A 13518-nucleotide genomic window follows, 5' to 3' on the forward strand; every position below is an offset into this window, starting at 1 on the left:
GTCTAATTGTGGACTGCAGAGCTTCTGTATCTGTGGCAGCAGTTTGGAGATTAATTACATTTTGAATGTTTTGGCTTCTTGGAGCTGAAGGCAGGGAGAGGATTGCATCATTTTGTGCTACTTGCAAAGACTGTGGCTGGAACACGACGACTACGTTTGTGTGCTGCTGCAGTAATTACATCCTGTGTGTGCTTGTGTGTACTTGAGCGTGTGTGTACCTGCACTAACAACTCTAATTAGCATGCTCAGAAGAACTTGTTGACTTAACAATTGACCATGAAGTCAGCACATGCATTTAGCACCTTTTTTTTTCTCTCATCCATGAACTTCTCATCCTAAAATATGTTAATCCACACCGTTCTAAGTCACCTACCTCCTTATCTGTAGGTTGTGTTACCACTACTGACATATTCAAATGAGAGTTCTGAAGATTTAGGGTTAATAAGTAGCCTGGCAAGGCTATGTAAGGGAAGTGTGATACTGCGTTCTAGAAAGGGTCAGTCTCATTAACACAGCACTGCTCGCAGTAAGTCGTGTGAACAGCTGGTGGCGTTCAATAGTGCATAAAACTTAAGAATACATATAGCTTATTCCCTTTTCACAGCCTCATTCATGTGCACACATGAAGTCTGTTTAGCTGCTTTTTTTTTTTTTCTTCATGAAACTTTAGCGCAGTTTTATTCAGCCTCTGCCCCTGTCAAACACGGAGACACAGTCACTTTGAAAGTAGCTGCCTGTACTCAATCTCTTATTTGAAAAAAAGTGTGAGAAAAGTTTGTGAGTGACACAGTTCAGACGGGAATGTAAGCTCTCCCTTTGAGCCTGTGGCTAAAAATAGCTTTCTGTGCCAGCCCAGCTCTGTAGGCCATGTTTTGAAGTAGAAATGTGGAGTTTTTACCCGGCTCTGAGTTTTAGGAGGTCGCAGCACACTCTCTTAAGTAGACCACATACACCCCAGTTTGGCAGACAGGCAGATCAGGATGAACACAAATTTTACCACAAGGGTTTATGAATTCATGAAGCGTGGCGATAAACCTGCATTCTGGTTTCATAATTTGAAAAAAAAAAAATCTAAAATTATGACTTTTGAACACTTGTACATGATTATCATTTGTTTTCTGATAAAATGCGTCTTGTGTTTGGAAGAGTTTGTTCTCAGACTGGTTTAATATAGACTCACTGTTTTTGCATGGATGTCCATCACACTTAAGCTCAACTTTTGCTGTACTACCATAGACTGAAGTCGGCGATAGAAGAGGGAATACAAATGTGTAGAAAACTGCTCTGATTAGCAAGCAGATGGCACTTGTGACGCACACCATAGCATGCGCGAGATGTGTGTGTCTTGGTGCGTGTGTTAGGGAGAGATTGTGTGTATTGTGTTTGTGTGCATCTTTTTGATATTGTGGAGGGGTGTGTGTGTGTGTGTGTGTGTGTGTGTGTGTGTGTGTGTGTGTGCCTGCCCGTACAGAGCAGGAGACACAGGAGGTGAGAAGACAGACTGACAGACAGATGGACAGACAAGTCCTGAATCCAAACCCACTGCAGGGTCACTCAACTGAGACGTTCAATCTGAAATGTTCTTGGAATCTGAAATTAAATTGAAGTGTAAACTGAATAATTTAATTCTTATGTACAATGTGTAATGCACATTTGAAATTTTCATTCCTGTCTAAACACAGAAGTGTATTTTTGGAGAAACAGCACTTAAGATGTATATAAAAATTACATAGATAATAATTGCTTCTTTGTGATACAGGGGCAGCCATGCTTTATTTTTATTAGGCTTTGCAGTGAAAGACCATAAGCCACAAAAGCAAAGAAGTATCTTCTCAATGTAAAAGCAACAAGAGATTTAACAGAGTGTTTCTAAAATGTGGAGCTTTTCTACTGCTTTGATGTCTGAATCAAAACAGAACAGAATATAATTGGGTGGTGTCTTAATGGAAAATGATCAAAGACACTGTTTTTTTATAACAAATTTGTCACAATTGGTGTATAGAGCAAGATTTATCAGAACTTTAACCGGAAAATGAATTATAGTTTCCATTTAGGTGTCGTATACGTGATTAATAGGTTTATAATCCGTGAGATTGTCAGGCAGGTTTTCCAAGCATCTATAGATACACGTTTGTTTGGTGACTGTATGAGCATGGTAGCGGCTTAAAGAATGCATAGTGGTCATGGTGACAGAGTCTGAAGCTGTTTTGCTGCCAACCTGTGCACTTAACTAATTAATCTGCACGTGACTGTCTTTATGTTTGCAGAGCACAGCTGGGAAAGAATAGCATGTGTGTTATTGGCTTTGTTTGCATGTGAGCAGTTGCTGTAGTGTCGACACTGCGCACAGCGTGTGTCCACAACAAAGCCGGTCTTTTGTCAGCGCTGCCCTGCCCAATTTCATAGCTGCCCCAAACTGTGAGCTATGGCTTTGAGGGTTAATAATAGGCAGAGCCCTGCTGCTTGCACTCCTCGAGGCAGAGACACTGGCACAGTAAAGACACAGAAACATGCACATTGAGTGACACGTATCATCCTGTGGATGTCATCAAATTTGCAAGGCAGTGTCCATCTTTAAATATATGTTTTTATTGTTCTGTTTTTCTGTGTTTACAAGGAAAGAGACTACATATAAATGAAAAGGTTTCACCAGCTGTTGCTAAAAGGACAAAAAGCATTTTGTGGTGGAAGAAAAATCTTCACGTTGGGAGATTTAGTTTTTATTTTTTTGCTCCATCTTTGTTGGTCCACACAGATTTATCTGCTAAGCAACATTTTTGCACTAAAAAATGTTCTTGCTCGTTATCTAAAGAGCACCACTAATCTCTTCTTCTATGTTCAGTGTGATGGTGAATGCAGCACTAGGTTGGCTTAGCTTAGCTTTCATAATAGAGTTGGGTTATGGAGCAGCTAGACTGTCTATACCATTATGTGACAAAATCCACCCACCAGCTCAGTAGTGCTGCTTCACACATGCATACAGAGTTTACAGAGTTCAGTTACTGGGCCACTTCATGAAGTCTGCACTTAATGTCCAAATGAAAGTGATACTTGTTTCTTTAACAGAAAGATAATCTGCTGTTAAGTCATGTGTGAAGGTGCTAGCAGATGGATTACTTTCACAGAAAACAATTTTTTCCCGTTTCCAGTCTTTGTGAATTCACCAGCTGTTGTAGTTTCATATTAGCAGACAAAAATAATTTGGTATGTACCAGGTAATGAGAGGCATGTTATAATGCCACCGAAACCAACGACTTCCCATTTTGCTTATCTCTAAATGATAAACTGTCATTTGTTTATTTAAAGTCATTTCATGATGTGCATCCTGCAAATGATGTGTGCACCATGAATGCTACAAATAACTGAGAACTGGAAAGTTTGTAATTAAAAAAAAAAAAAAAAAAAAAAAGTGGTGAACTGGCCACTGACCAAGTAATCCAAAAAGACTGTTTCTCAGCAGTTGGCCCTCCAAGGGGGGGAAAGCCAGTAAATATTGGATTTTAACTTTGAGAAATACAGCTACAGCTTTCTCTTAAATGAAATTAAACATAAAATTAGACTTTCAAATACCTTTTTGTCTTTGGGTCCTTTTCTAAGCATTGATATTTTTTCTTGGAATGAAAAGTTCATTTGTAGAGTCGCCATCACAAACAGATTTAAGTCATTTGCAGAACATTATTTTTTTCATGAAAACACAGAAAGAAATTAGTTGTTTTGTGTGACAGTATGAAGTCTCTAACACATTAGAGTTAGAGACTTCATACTGCCATTAGGCAGAAGAATAACACTGATAACCCCAAACTCCTGATTTGCTGGCATAAATGCTGTAAGCAGTGAAAGGAAAATAGATTTCCATTAAATGCCACCGCTGCTCTTTAAAAACAATGGCAAACATTTGCTGGTCTTTTCCCCTCAAACAAGTGGAAAAGGACTTTCTGTGTCATCTTTCCACACAATTAGGGTCTTAAAGAGTTTAATGCAGATGTCTTGGCAGACGCAACCTGGTATGGAGACGGTGCCAGTTGCTGCATTTTTCGTTAGAAGAAGGGAAAGCCTAGAAGTCCCTCTGTGGTAATAAAAGTAGTTTAGCTCGTACGTTGTTGTTTTTTTTGTTTGTTTTTGTTTTTTTAAATATGCATATATGATATTATTTAGGAAAGTAGTACTGCTGCTTTTATGGTTAAGGTTTTTTCATTGTTTTTTTTCTCTGTTGCTTTGTTGACAGTCTGTTTTTTGTGCTCTTAAGCCAGGTATGGAGCATTGGTGCTCAACTGGAAAATTTATATTAGTCACCACATTTTCATGGTGCACAAGTAAGGACTTGACAGATTGTAGTAAAGCAGTTTTCACTCCCCTTGTAATGCTGTGGAAATGTGTGTTTGCAAGCTTTTGTGTGTGTTTGTGCCCGTGAGCTTTCGGTGAGTCACTTTAGCCTGTTGATGCTACATTGCCGCTGCATTCCTGTTGGTAGCCAAAATATTACAGGAAAAATAAATTTCTTCTGTTTGTTCTTAAATCTAAAAGATTTCCTGCTTTACTCCTGAAATATCTTTGGATGTTAGACTTGCTAATGAAAGTATTTGAAGATGTCACTTTTTTTTGAAAATTGAAGTGGGGAAAAAGCTCTAAATCTGTTGTTTTAGTTCAGCTTGCAGCTGGTAGAAAATGACAGTTTAAATGAAGAAAACAAAAAAACAAAACAATAGTTTATACATTTTATTAGCGGTGTGGGTTTTGGAGATGCCCCCCAAGTGGCCATTCAAACTCCAGTGGTTTCTGTTTTAAAACTGTCTTCCGGTCATCCACTAAGTGGAACCACAATTCTGTGTCCTCGTTGAAAGGCGCGAGTCTTGCGAATCACTTACCGTTAGATCAAATGGGAAATCCACAGATGATTCACAGAGATGAGTGACTTTGAGAAACTGAGACTTTGTAAAAAGCTTCTCCGGTATGCTCTGTGCCCTCACCCACCCACTCACTTACTCCAGAAGTAAAATTAAAATGAAGCATAAAGGGATCACAGAGAAGCAGCTGAGATGAAGGGTAAATGGAAATAAAAGGGGGGGGGGAAAGACTTTTCCGGAGCAGGCCTGGAAGATTTCAATACCAGTTCTATCAACTGACCGTCTATTTCCAATGTGTGTGATCAGTCAGTGGCTCTTTTACTTAAAGTTTGCTCTCATAGACGAGGCTTTGTGAGGATGTGTGCATGTCATTACAGGGCCCTGCAAGTGGAAACTGTGTGCTTTGATATTCCCTGTTGCAGGCAAACCGAGTCTTGCTTCCCTCTGTTCCCTTTGCGCCAGTATTTTCCATTGTGGCATGTTGTCTTCATTTGCTGGACCAAAGAATCACTCAAACTTTGAGCTATTTGCTTAAGCCGCACTGCCAGGGTAATGTTTTTAATGCCTGGGTCAGGGAATGTTTTTCAGTGTGTCATAAAGAGTTTTGATAATTACCCACTTTCCATTTCGACAGAAGACATGTTTATCATACTGAATGACCATCTGCCTGTTTCACTTCTGTTTTGCATTTTGGAAATCTTTTCAATATGCCTATGCTTTTGACATGCACTTTAGAAACGTGAGCTAACCCAGTCACAGTGGTCTCCTGCTAGATGTGAAACCTCCTTTCAGGGAAATTTAACAGAGCCCCTGATACCACTTCAATCACAATATGCAAATTTGACAACAAATTCATTTCTCACTTAGCAGTTTATTTCTAAGATTTAAAATCTGCCTGACATTTTGTAGCCACGCTTTTTTCCCCCCTGGGTTTGAGGTAATATCTATAATATTCTGGACCTTCTAGCTCGTTGTGACCCTTACCGAGCCTACGGGCAGACAGTAGTGGTGCTTAACACAAAGAGTTTTCTCTTTCTCCTGCATTCAAAGACAAACTTCTTTCGTATTTGTGCTGGAAACTACACAACAGTGTATTGCTAAAGATTGGATGAGAAAAAAGGTCTGCATGCATGGTGACTGGAAAAATCGTCCTCCCTCTAAGTTAACATCTTTAATCGTGCAACGCAATCGATGATTAAGAGAGGAGGCAGCACTTCATGGGTTTGTTTTGTTCTTTTCAGTCAGTTAAAAGATTTAAATCTGTTAGCTCCCAGAGGATTGAGTGATCTGATTGTAGCCTTTACAAGTAGGAGTAACTGTAGTAATGGTAGTAGGCTGACTGCAGATGTATATTTTGACTAGGGAGCCCCCCTCCCAGTCATCTGCAGAGGATCTCCCTTCGGCTGAGACATTCAGAGCCACAGTTACTACGACAGGCAGCGCTGAATCACTGGTTTTCTGTTGCACCGTCATGAACAATACCAGTAAACCTGAGAAAATACTATGGCATATGAAACTAGTCATAGCTTATGCGCGACTCAAACCTCTGTTTCACTTCTGGTTATTGATGTGTGGAGCTCCAGGTTAAATTGAAGCATAGATTATCTGTTGCTCAGTGATGAGGGAAACGTTTTATTTTTACAGACTGCAATGATTGCTCAGTTGCTTACTGTTGCTTTGGTTTTGGCCTTGTTCTCCTTAGAGATAAGCGTTTTGGTTTACTGACCTGCTAGTTCTAGTTTTTAGTCCACACGTTAGAACTTTTGTTATGAAACTGAAGCTGTTCCAAGTAGTTTGTTGAATTGAATGAGAAGGGAAACAGAAAAGAATCGTAAATGGGCAGAGGTGGAGTAAACTCCTTTTCCGTTGTATGTCTCTTTTGAGATGGAAATTCTCTTCCAAAATAAGTTCTGCTTATTTCCGACGGCCCCACACGAAATTGTCCAAATTTGCATTGAGCGCTGATGTAATATCGAGACTGAAGCCTCATGAAAATATTTCTGAAAGTTCATTTTGGGAAACCTCACTAGAGGGTTGTTGTTTTTTTTGTTTGTTTTTTGAAAGAGAGAGAGAACAAATTGAATCGAAATGAGTGGAATAAGTGTAAACTTTAGCTGGGTTTTGTGAATTTTTATGCTAATTCCTTTTTTTTTTTTCTTACGTATTTATCGGTCGATAGATTAATGTTTGCCTATGCAACAATCTAATCAGTACAGCGGAAAGTGATGAGTTTTTGCAGACGCCCACTTAATGTCGGTCTGTCGCACTTCAAACTATGTTGCTCATATTCCTGTGGTATTAGGGCAGATTCACTCCCTTGAATAAACAGAGCTTACCACATAACGCTTAAGCTGTGCAGAAGGCCTGTAAGCGCAACTCTGTAATGTGTACCTCTAATTTGATCCATCAGTGCTCACAGTCATAATTTTTCTTACACACTAAAAGCAATTTAATTACGTTTAGTGTAGTTAAGTGCTATTAAGATATATTCTAAATTTGATCTGGATTAAAAATGCAAGAAGTCAAATGTTAAACCTTTATTGAACTTCATTAAACTGGTGTTACAGAAATAAAAGAAACTCAGTCTATAGCTGTGTCATTTTATCAATGCAGCTGCTGCTCTGGTGGTCCTTTAACAGCTGTAAGATGCAGTTTATTTTGAGCCCAGCTGCAGCACTTGTCTTTCAAAAGGTCACGGCCTTTAAAGGAGATCTGTGGTCCTCCATCAGAGCTTTATTTCACATGAGGAATTATGTGACAAAGCAATGAACCAGTCCACTTGCATGTTATACGTCAAAGTTAGACTGTATGCTCAAAGGTAAATGTTTGCTTTGATAATCACACGGTAGTCTCATAAGTGCGTGGTGTTGCTGTGAGTGTGAGAGTGTGCGCGCGTGTGTGTGTGTGAACATGGTTGACATGGGAAAGGAAGAGCCTCCCACGCTAACAGGATGATGTGAGTGATGGTGGCCAGACACAAAAGCGAACAGCAGAAAACACAAATAAAGTACACCAAGGCACTAAATTGCGCTTCTGGTCCCATGACAGAGACTGTGACAGACAATCATGTGTTCAATTTGAAAAAATGAACCTGAAGTACTCTTGAGTTTGAGGAGGCGGCGGTGAAGCTGTGAAACAGATATAAAGGTTAACAAAATAAATGTTAAGACTTCTTTGTTTTGCTGAATTTATTAAGGTTGTGTTGCTTTCTTACTCCACTTGTATTACTTTATAGCGTTTATGCGTGTTTGTGTGCGTGTTGTTAAATTTGAATATGGTTTCTTTTTTCTGAAGAAACTCTCTTGGCTGGTTCATTTGCTCATCGATGACTAAGTCGCTCCCTGTCACATATTTTAACTGAGTTACAGTAAAGCATTTGCTTATAAACTTCTCAGGAGTGGGGGCTTGATTTTGCACTACAGATGCACATGTGGACAGAGTGGGGTGGAGAAGAGCTGCATTTTGATGGGCATGCACAGACATATCTGCCTTTGAGTGCTGGTGTCACACTGGGCCAGAGGTCTTTGCTACACCCACCCAAACCAGTTTGCCGAGCCTGTCTTCTACACTCTGTGTTTTTGACCTGTCATCGTGTCATTTAAAACACTTAGGGAAACCACATGAAGAAGTCAGAGGATAAAAGGTGAACTCATACATGTTGTAAGAATGGAAAAAAAAAAAACATTCACCTCACATTTTCCATAAATTTAAAATAAATGAAAGTGTTCTTACTCTTTCTTTCCTCATGTCTTCCTCACCACGTCAAAGTAAAGCTGATTTACTTCACGGCTGGAGTTTTTACTGGCTCCCTGCTGTGTTTCTTGTGGTCCCAGTGTGAGTTCTGAATGGAGGCAGCAGATGTAAAACAACCATCCAGGCTGGCTGGAAAACAGGCTGAGAAAGACTTGCTTGTTATTTATTTAAAATCAGGCTCTAACTGAGTGTGTTGAGTAATTAACCTCGCTGTGCCTGAGTGCCTCTCCGGGCTCAACAACGTGTTTAACAATAGATTGGTTTTACACAACCTTTTTGCCATGCTTACACACCCCATGAACGGGCCTGAGGAAATGTACTGAACCACCATTAAATCTCTAATGAAGTAATGGACGGCCCCGCTGGTTGGCCAGCTGCACAGGAGTGTGTGTTTATAGGAGTCAATGTGCTGTGCTAACTGCTAACATTTCTTGGACTTGAACACGGTTTAGAATTGGCACATTCAGTGAATGGAATAGTTTCTCTCATTTGTTATGTCAGGAGAGATTATATCTCACGTCAGAGCCATGACTTTGTGACCTTTGCGTTTGCCAGTTTTTTTTTTTTAGAGTATTTTCTTTTTCCATTTTAATCTTTTGGCAGTTTGAATTTGCTATTTTTGTCCTATGAGGAACTCAGGGTGGAACTGCACTGACCTCTGCTGGAAAGAAATGCACATGTTCTGACAAAATAATATATTTAAAGTTTTGAATATTTATTAATATTTTTTTTCTGTTTGTCTCCCTTCACAGTGAATGAGATCATCGACAGAGACATGTCCCAGTCCCCCAACCAGTCGTAGCTCGGCCCTAGCGCCAATCCCCTGCAACTCGTAAATCCTGCCACTTCCTCACCTCCAGTATGGACCCAGGTGCCGGTCCGGGTGCTGGTCCTGATGGAAGAAGGGGGTTGAAGAGAGACGATTGTTGTCAACGGCTGAATACAGTTGGGAGAGTCTGTTCCAAACCACAAGGATTTGCAAGTTCACCAGCCTGAAGAAGACACTCGTCTGATTTCTTTTAAAACTGTTTGTCCTGTGTAGAGAACTTGATGCTGAACTACACAGATTAAAAAAAAAAGTGAGCAGGAGGATGTTGTAGCCATGCCAAGTTAGAGCCAGGGTAAAAACTGTCAGAGAACAATAAGAAACCGTTAAAAAAAAACCTTCTTTTTCTTCAGCTCTTTAATGATCAGGGCTGTCTGTGACCCTTCAAAGCACCCAGTCTTCCTGACCAATCAGTTCTCACCTCTGTGAGTCTTGAGCACTCAACTTTTTTAAGTTTATCTACAAGAGACAACTTAATGCGCTGTCGTCGCCCTCTCACCAGCATTGACCTTTCTTATTAGAATAAGAGATGCTCAGTAGTGCACAATCACAATGAGCCAGAAGGCTGTGGCAGTGCTCTCAGTGTTGCCAATTTCTCAGGCAACACTCTTAAGCACCAGGGTGCTATAAAATATTCAGGGTTAATTGAACATCAGCAAAAGTGTGGCAGAACAATTAAGAGGTGAAATTGGCTTAATAATGATCAGAACACCCATAATTATTTCAGAAAAAGCTTTGCTAGCCAAGCTTTGCTGTCAGGCTGAGTGAGTAAAATTTGCTGTAATGATGATGTCCACTCTTTTTTCCCCCTTCTTTTCCCTCCTGTAAATGATGAAAATATTCAGATTTAGAGGAGCGGGGTCCTGGCAGGTAGAACGAGCTCTTGTGGCACCGGTCTCTTTCGGATCTGCAACATTCCACAACTTTTTGTAATCTTGCAGCCGTGTAGATATCTGTACATTAATTCCCATACACCACCATACCCTATCTTTTCTTCTCCTTTCTCCTCTGTTTCTCTGCCTTCTTCACATTGAACAAATGCCTTATTACCAGTTAGGAGCTTTCAGTGGTGGCGAAAGCTTTTTGTTTTTGTTGTTTTGCACAGCAGGCTTTAAGTTTAACTGTTTCAGAAACGGATATGGGGCTCAGATTATACGGATGTGATTTCAGGAATCCCGATGAGGGAGAGTTGGAAGATGCATGAAGACGCAGATTATTTTGGTGTTCGAGATAAGTTTTTTCATTGGTCCACAGACACAGAGCTTTCTGCCTCTGAAATTTCCCCAAATCTCCCAGGGCCCTTTGTGTGCCTTCAGTTTCCTAACAGCAGTCATACTTCTAGTGGTATGAGAGCTGAGGCAGCAATTATGAGAAAGTATTTATGCATAAAAATGTTTATGTATTGCACCCTGTTTAGCAATGAAAGCTGAAATCCAGGACTCCAGAAAACAGTAATCGGATGTATCGGGGGGTATCCCACATCCCTCTATTAAAAACAATCAGTCTTTGCTGATAACAGTCCAAGACTCCTCCTCCATCCAGGATTTATTCATTCCCATTCTTTCTCTCCTCGCAGATGTGCAGTGCCTGTACAGCGGCAATAACAAACCTGAGGAAAGAGCATCTTCAGGCAGGTTTTTAGTCAGATACGACGTGGATGTGAACAGACAGATACTGATTTTGATTTGAAGATTTCCACTGGTTTCTGCCTTAAGCTTGACAAGGGTGAGGAGAGCTCAGGAGTGTTTTCTTTAATTATGGTTTGAAGTGAGTTTCCAGGTGAAAATGATTATGCTATGCATTCAGACTCTGCCTAATGCCTTTACATAAGAAAAAAGATTTTAAAAAAAGACCTTGATGCCTGTAGGAGTAGACTCTAGATGTGTTTTAGATGCTTGATTGATTCCGTTAGCATCCTGGATTCGTCCATCAGCCAACCTGCTTTGCCGAGGACGCGGTGCAAGCATCTTAATAGGTTCAGTTCTGAGTGAGTGTGCAGATGAGTGTTTAATGTTCGTACCAAATATGCTGTACAGAAGACAGGAATCTTAAGAGTCCTACTTTCAACAAGAGAAGCACACACATGTATTTTAGGCTATGCAAATTGTAACAACAGCAAATGTGAGATATGATGTTATATATGAGAAAGGAGATTATAAAATAGGTGTAAAGTCGCTTATGAACTTCACAGAGAAAAAAAACTGAACCTTCAGATAGTGCGAGTATCATGTCACTATGTAAACTATTAGAATGCCTTAACTCTTGTTTGAAAACCAGTTTTCAGTGTGTCTGTATGCTGTTCTGGGTTGTTGTTATTTTTCTATGCGTAAGACATAAGTCTGTAACTATTATTGTTATTTTTGTTTGATTTTTTTTTTTTTTTTAGGGGGAATTGTGGACTTTAAGGGTGGGGTGGGAGGAAAAAGATGTTTTGGGCTTTTTTTTTGCATAAAGCTGGTTCTGCAGTTTGAAAGACGCGAGTCTACAAAAAAACACAAAATAAAACAAACAAAACAAACAAAAAAACCCATAAAATTAAAAAAAAAAAATGTAATAAAAAAACTAAAAAGAAGCAAAACCAGCATTGACAGTAAACTCTGGCTGCTGCCCTCGTCTGTCATAACCAAAGACCGAACAATATGTTCCCACTTTACATAATAGTAAAGCAACAGAGACTGTACAACTCTATTTTTGATACTTTGAAATGGATGTCATTCCTAAAAAAGGTGGGGACATGAGCGTCTCATATAATAATAAGGGAAATACAGGTTTAGCTTATGTTTACCAAGCCTTGTATTGTCATTTCTTGTATATTTTGTATGTTTCAATTTTTGTAATTTTTAAGACTGCAGTGCTTTTTGAAATTATTCAAAGGGAATAATACCTTGCATCATACTGTAGACTCTAGTGTATGTCAATAAAACCAAAAGCTCAGCCATGGCTTTGCATCACCTCACTTTTTTCATCGATCTCTCTGAGATACAACTTTATTTTATACAACTTGTCTTTATATTTTGCAAAGTTAATGATAAATGGGTGAAGTGATTTTATTAATATTCATGAACATTATTCGTAAACATAACTGGAAGTTCAATATATAAGTTGAAAACACAGTTTGTACAGTTCCAGTGAGCTTAAACATCAGTGTTTTGATATTAGTTTTGTTTATTTAACACTCTTAGGCAAGCTTCCCATCCCTCCACTCAGACCATTTCTCATGAAGCTTCAGTGAACGTAGGTGGATGAACTGAAGAACCAGATTAATCTCTCAGCTCCTGCATCAGGTCTTGGGATTTCCTCCTTCTGAAAGGACATGCCTTTCAGAGATACTGCTCATCTCCTGTTGATAGTTTTTTTTTGTTTTGGGGTTTGACACAGGCTTTTTTCAGGTATCCAGTTTAGACACAACACTGGTTCATCTGGGTTAGGTTGCTTTTGTTGTCTTGAATGATTCATAGGTGAGTGTTAAGCGGCTTAACAAAGAAAACATTCACGTGAAACTGGTCAGGTACAAGTAGCTGAAAATACGTGAAAAAAGCAGAAACTTTGAAAGCCAGAAGGACTACTAAAGACTATTTTAAGAAATGATTGTCTGACAAACTATAAAGAAATAAGGGGTGGCTCAAGACTTTTACACAGCAGCCTACTGTACTTGATAAATAAAAGGAAACTCACATGAACATCTCATCTTACTTTTTTAACCCAGACCAGCTGCTGATAACTCAGTTGTCTGGTGATCAGCATCGATTTTCAGCAGGATCAGCTCGTCTCTTTTTCAGTCTCATCTTGTAAACTTGAGTCGATGTCTTGAGCTGTAATCATAAAGCGTTAATGTCCGTATTTGAAATCGCAGACTGGGTTTTACATTCGCTAATAAACTGATTTCCGTCTGTGAGGATCTGCACGTTCACTCTGCAAAGGTCGTGGAAGCATCAAAGCAATTACTCAGTTTTCCGGGATCTATTAAAACATGTGTACTCATTTTTTTTTTTTGTAGCACGTGGAGGGTTTTGTTTCCCGGATGCAAAACTGATCCGGGACTTTGACTTGTAGCGGTACCAGTTGGATTGGACGGGCACTGATGTGGTTGCAAAG

General features: G+C 39.6%; 1 protein-coding gene across 1 annotated transcript in view; it reads left to right on the top strand.

Annotated features, from left to right (window-relative positions):
• The window catches only part of nfatc3a (nuclear factor of activated T cells 3a), a 58930-nt gene extending 46567 nt beyond the window's left edge, over positions 1-12363 (top strand). The window contains exon 10 of the mRNA XM_040011981.1: positions 9350-12363. Within this exon, the coding sequence (XP_039867915.1) occupies positions 9350-9399 (50 nt within the window). The 3' untranslated portion in view covers positions 9400-12363. The remainder of the gene's footprint in view (positions 1-9349) is intronic.
• Positions 12364-13518: the final 1155 nt, after the last annotated feature.

Source organism: Simochromis diagramma, unplaced genomic scaffold, assembly GCF_900408965.1.
Source record: "Simochromis diagramma unplaced genomic scaffold, fSimDia1.1 OVJJ01000603.1, whole genome shotgun sequence".
Lineage (NCBI taxonomy): Eukaryota > Metazoa > Chordata > Actinopteri > Cichliformes > Cichlidae > Simochromis > Simochromis diagramma.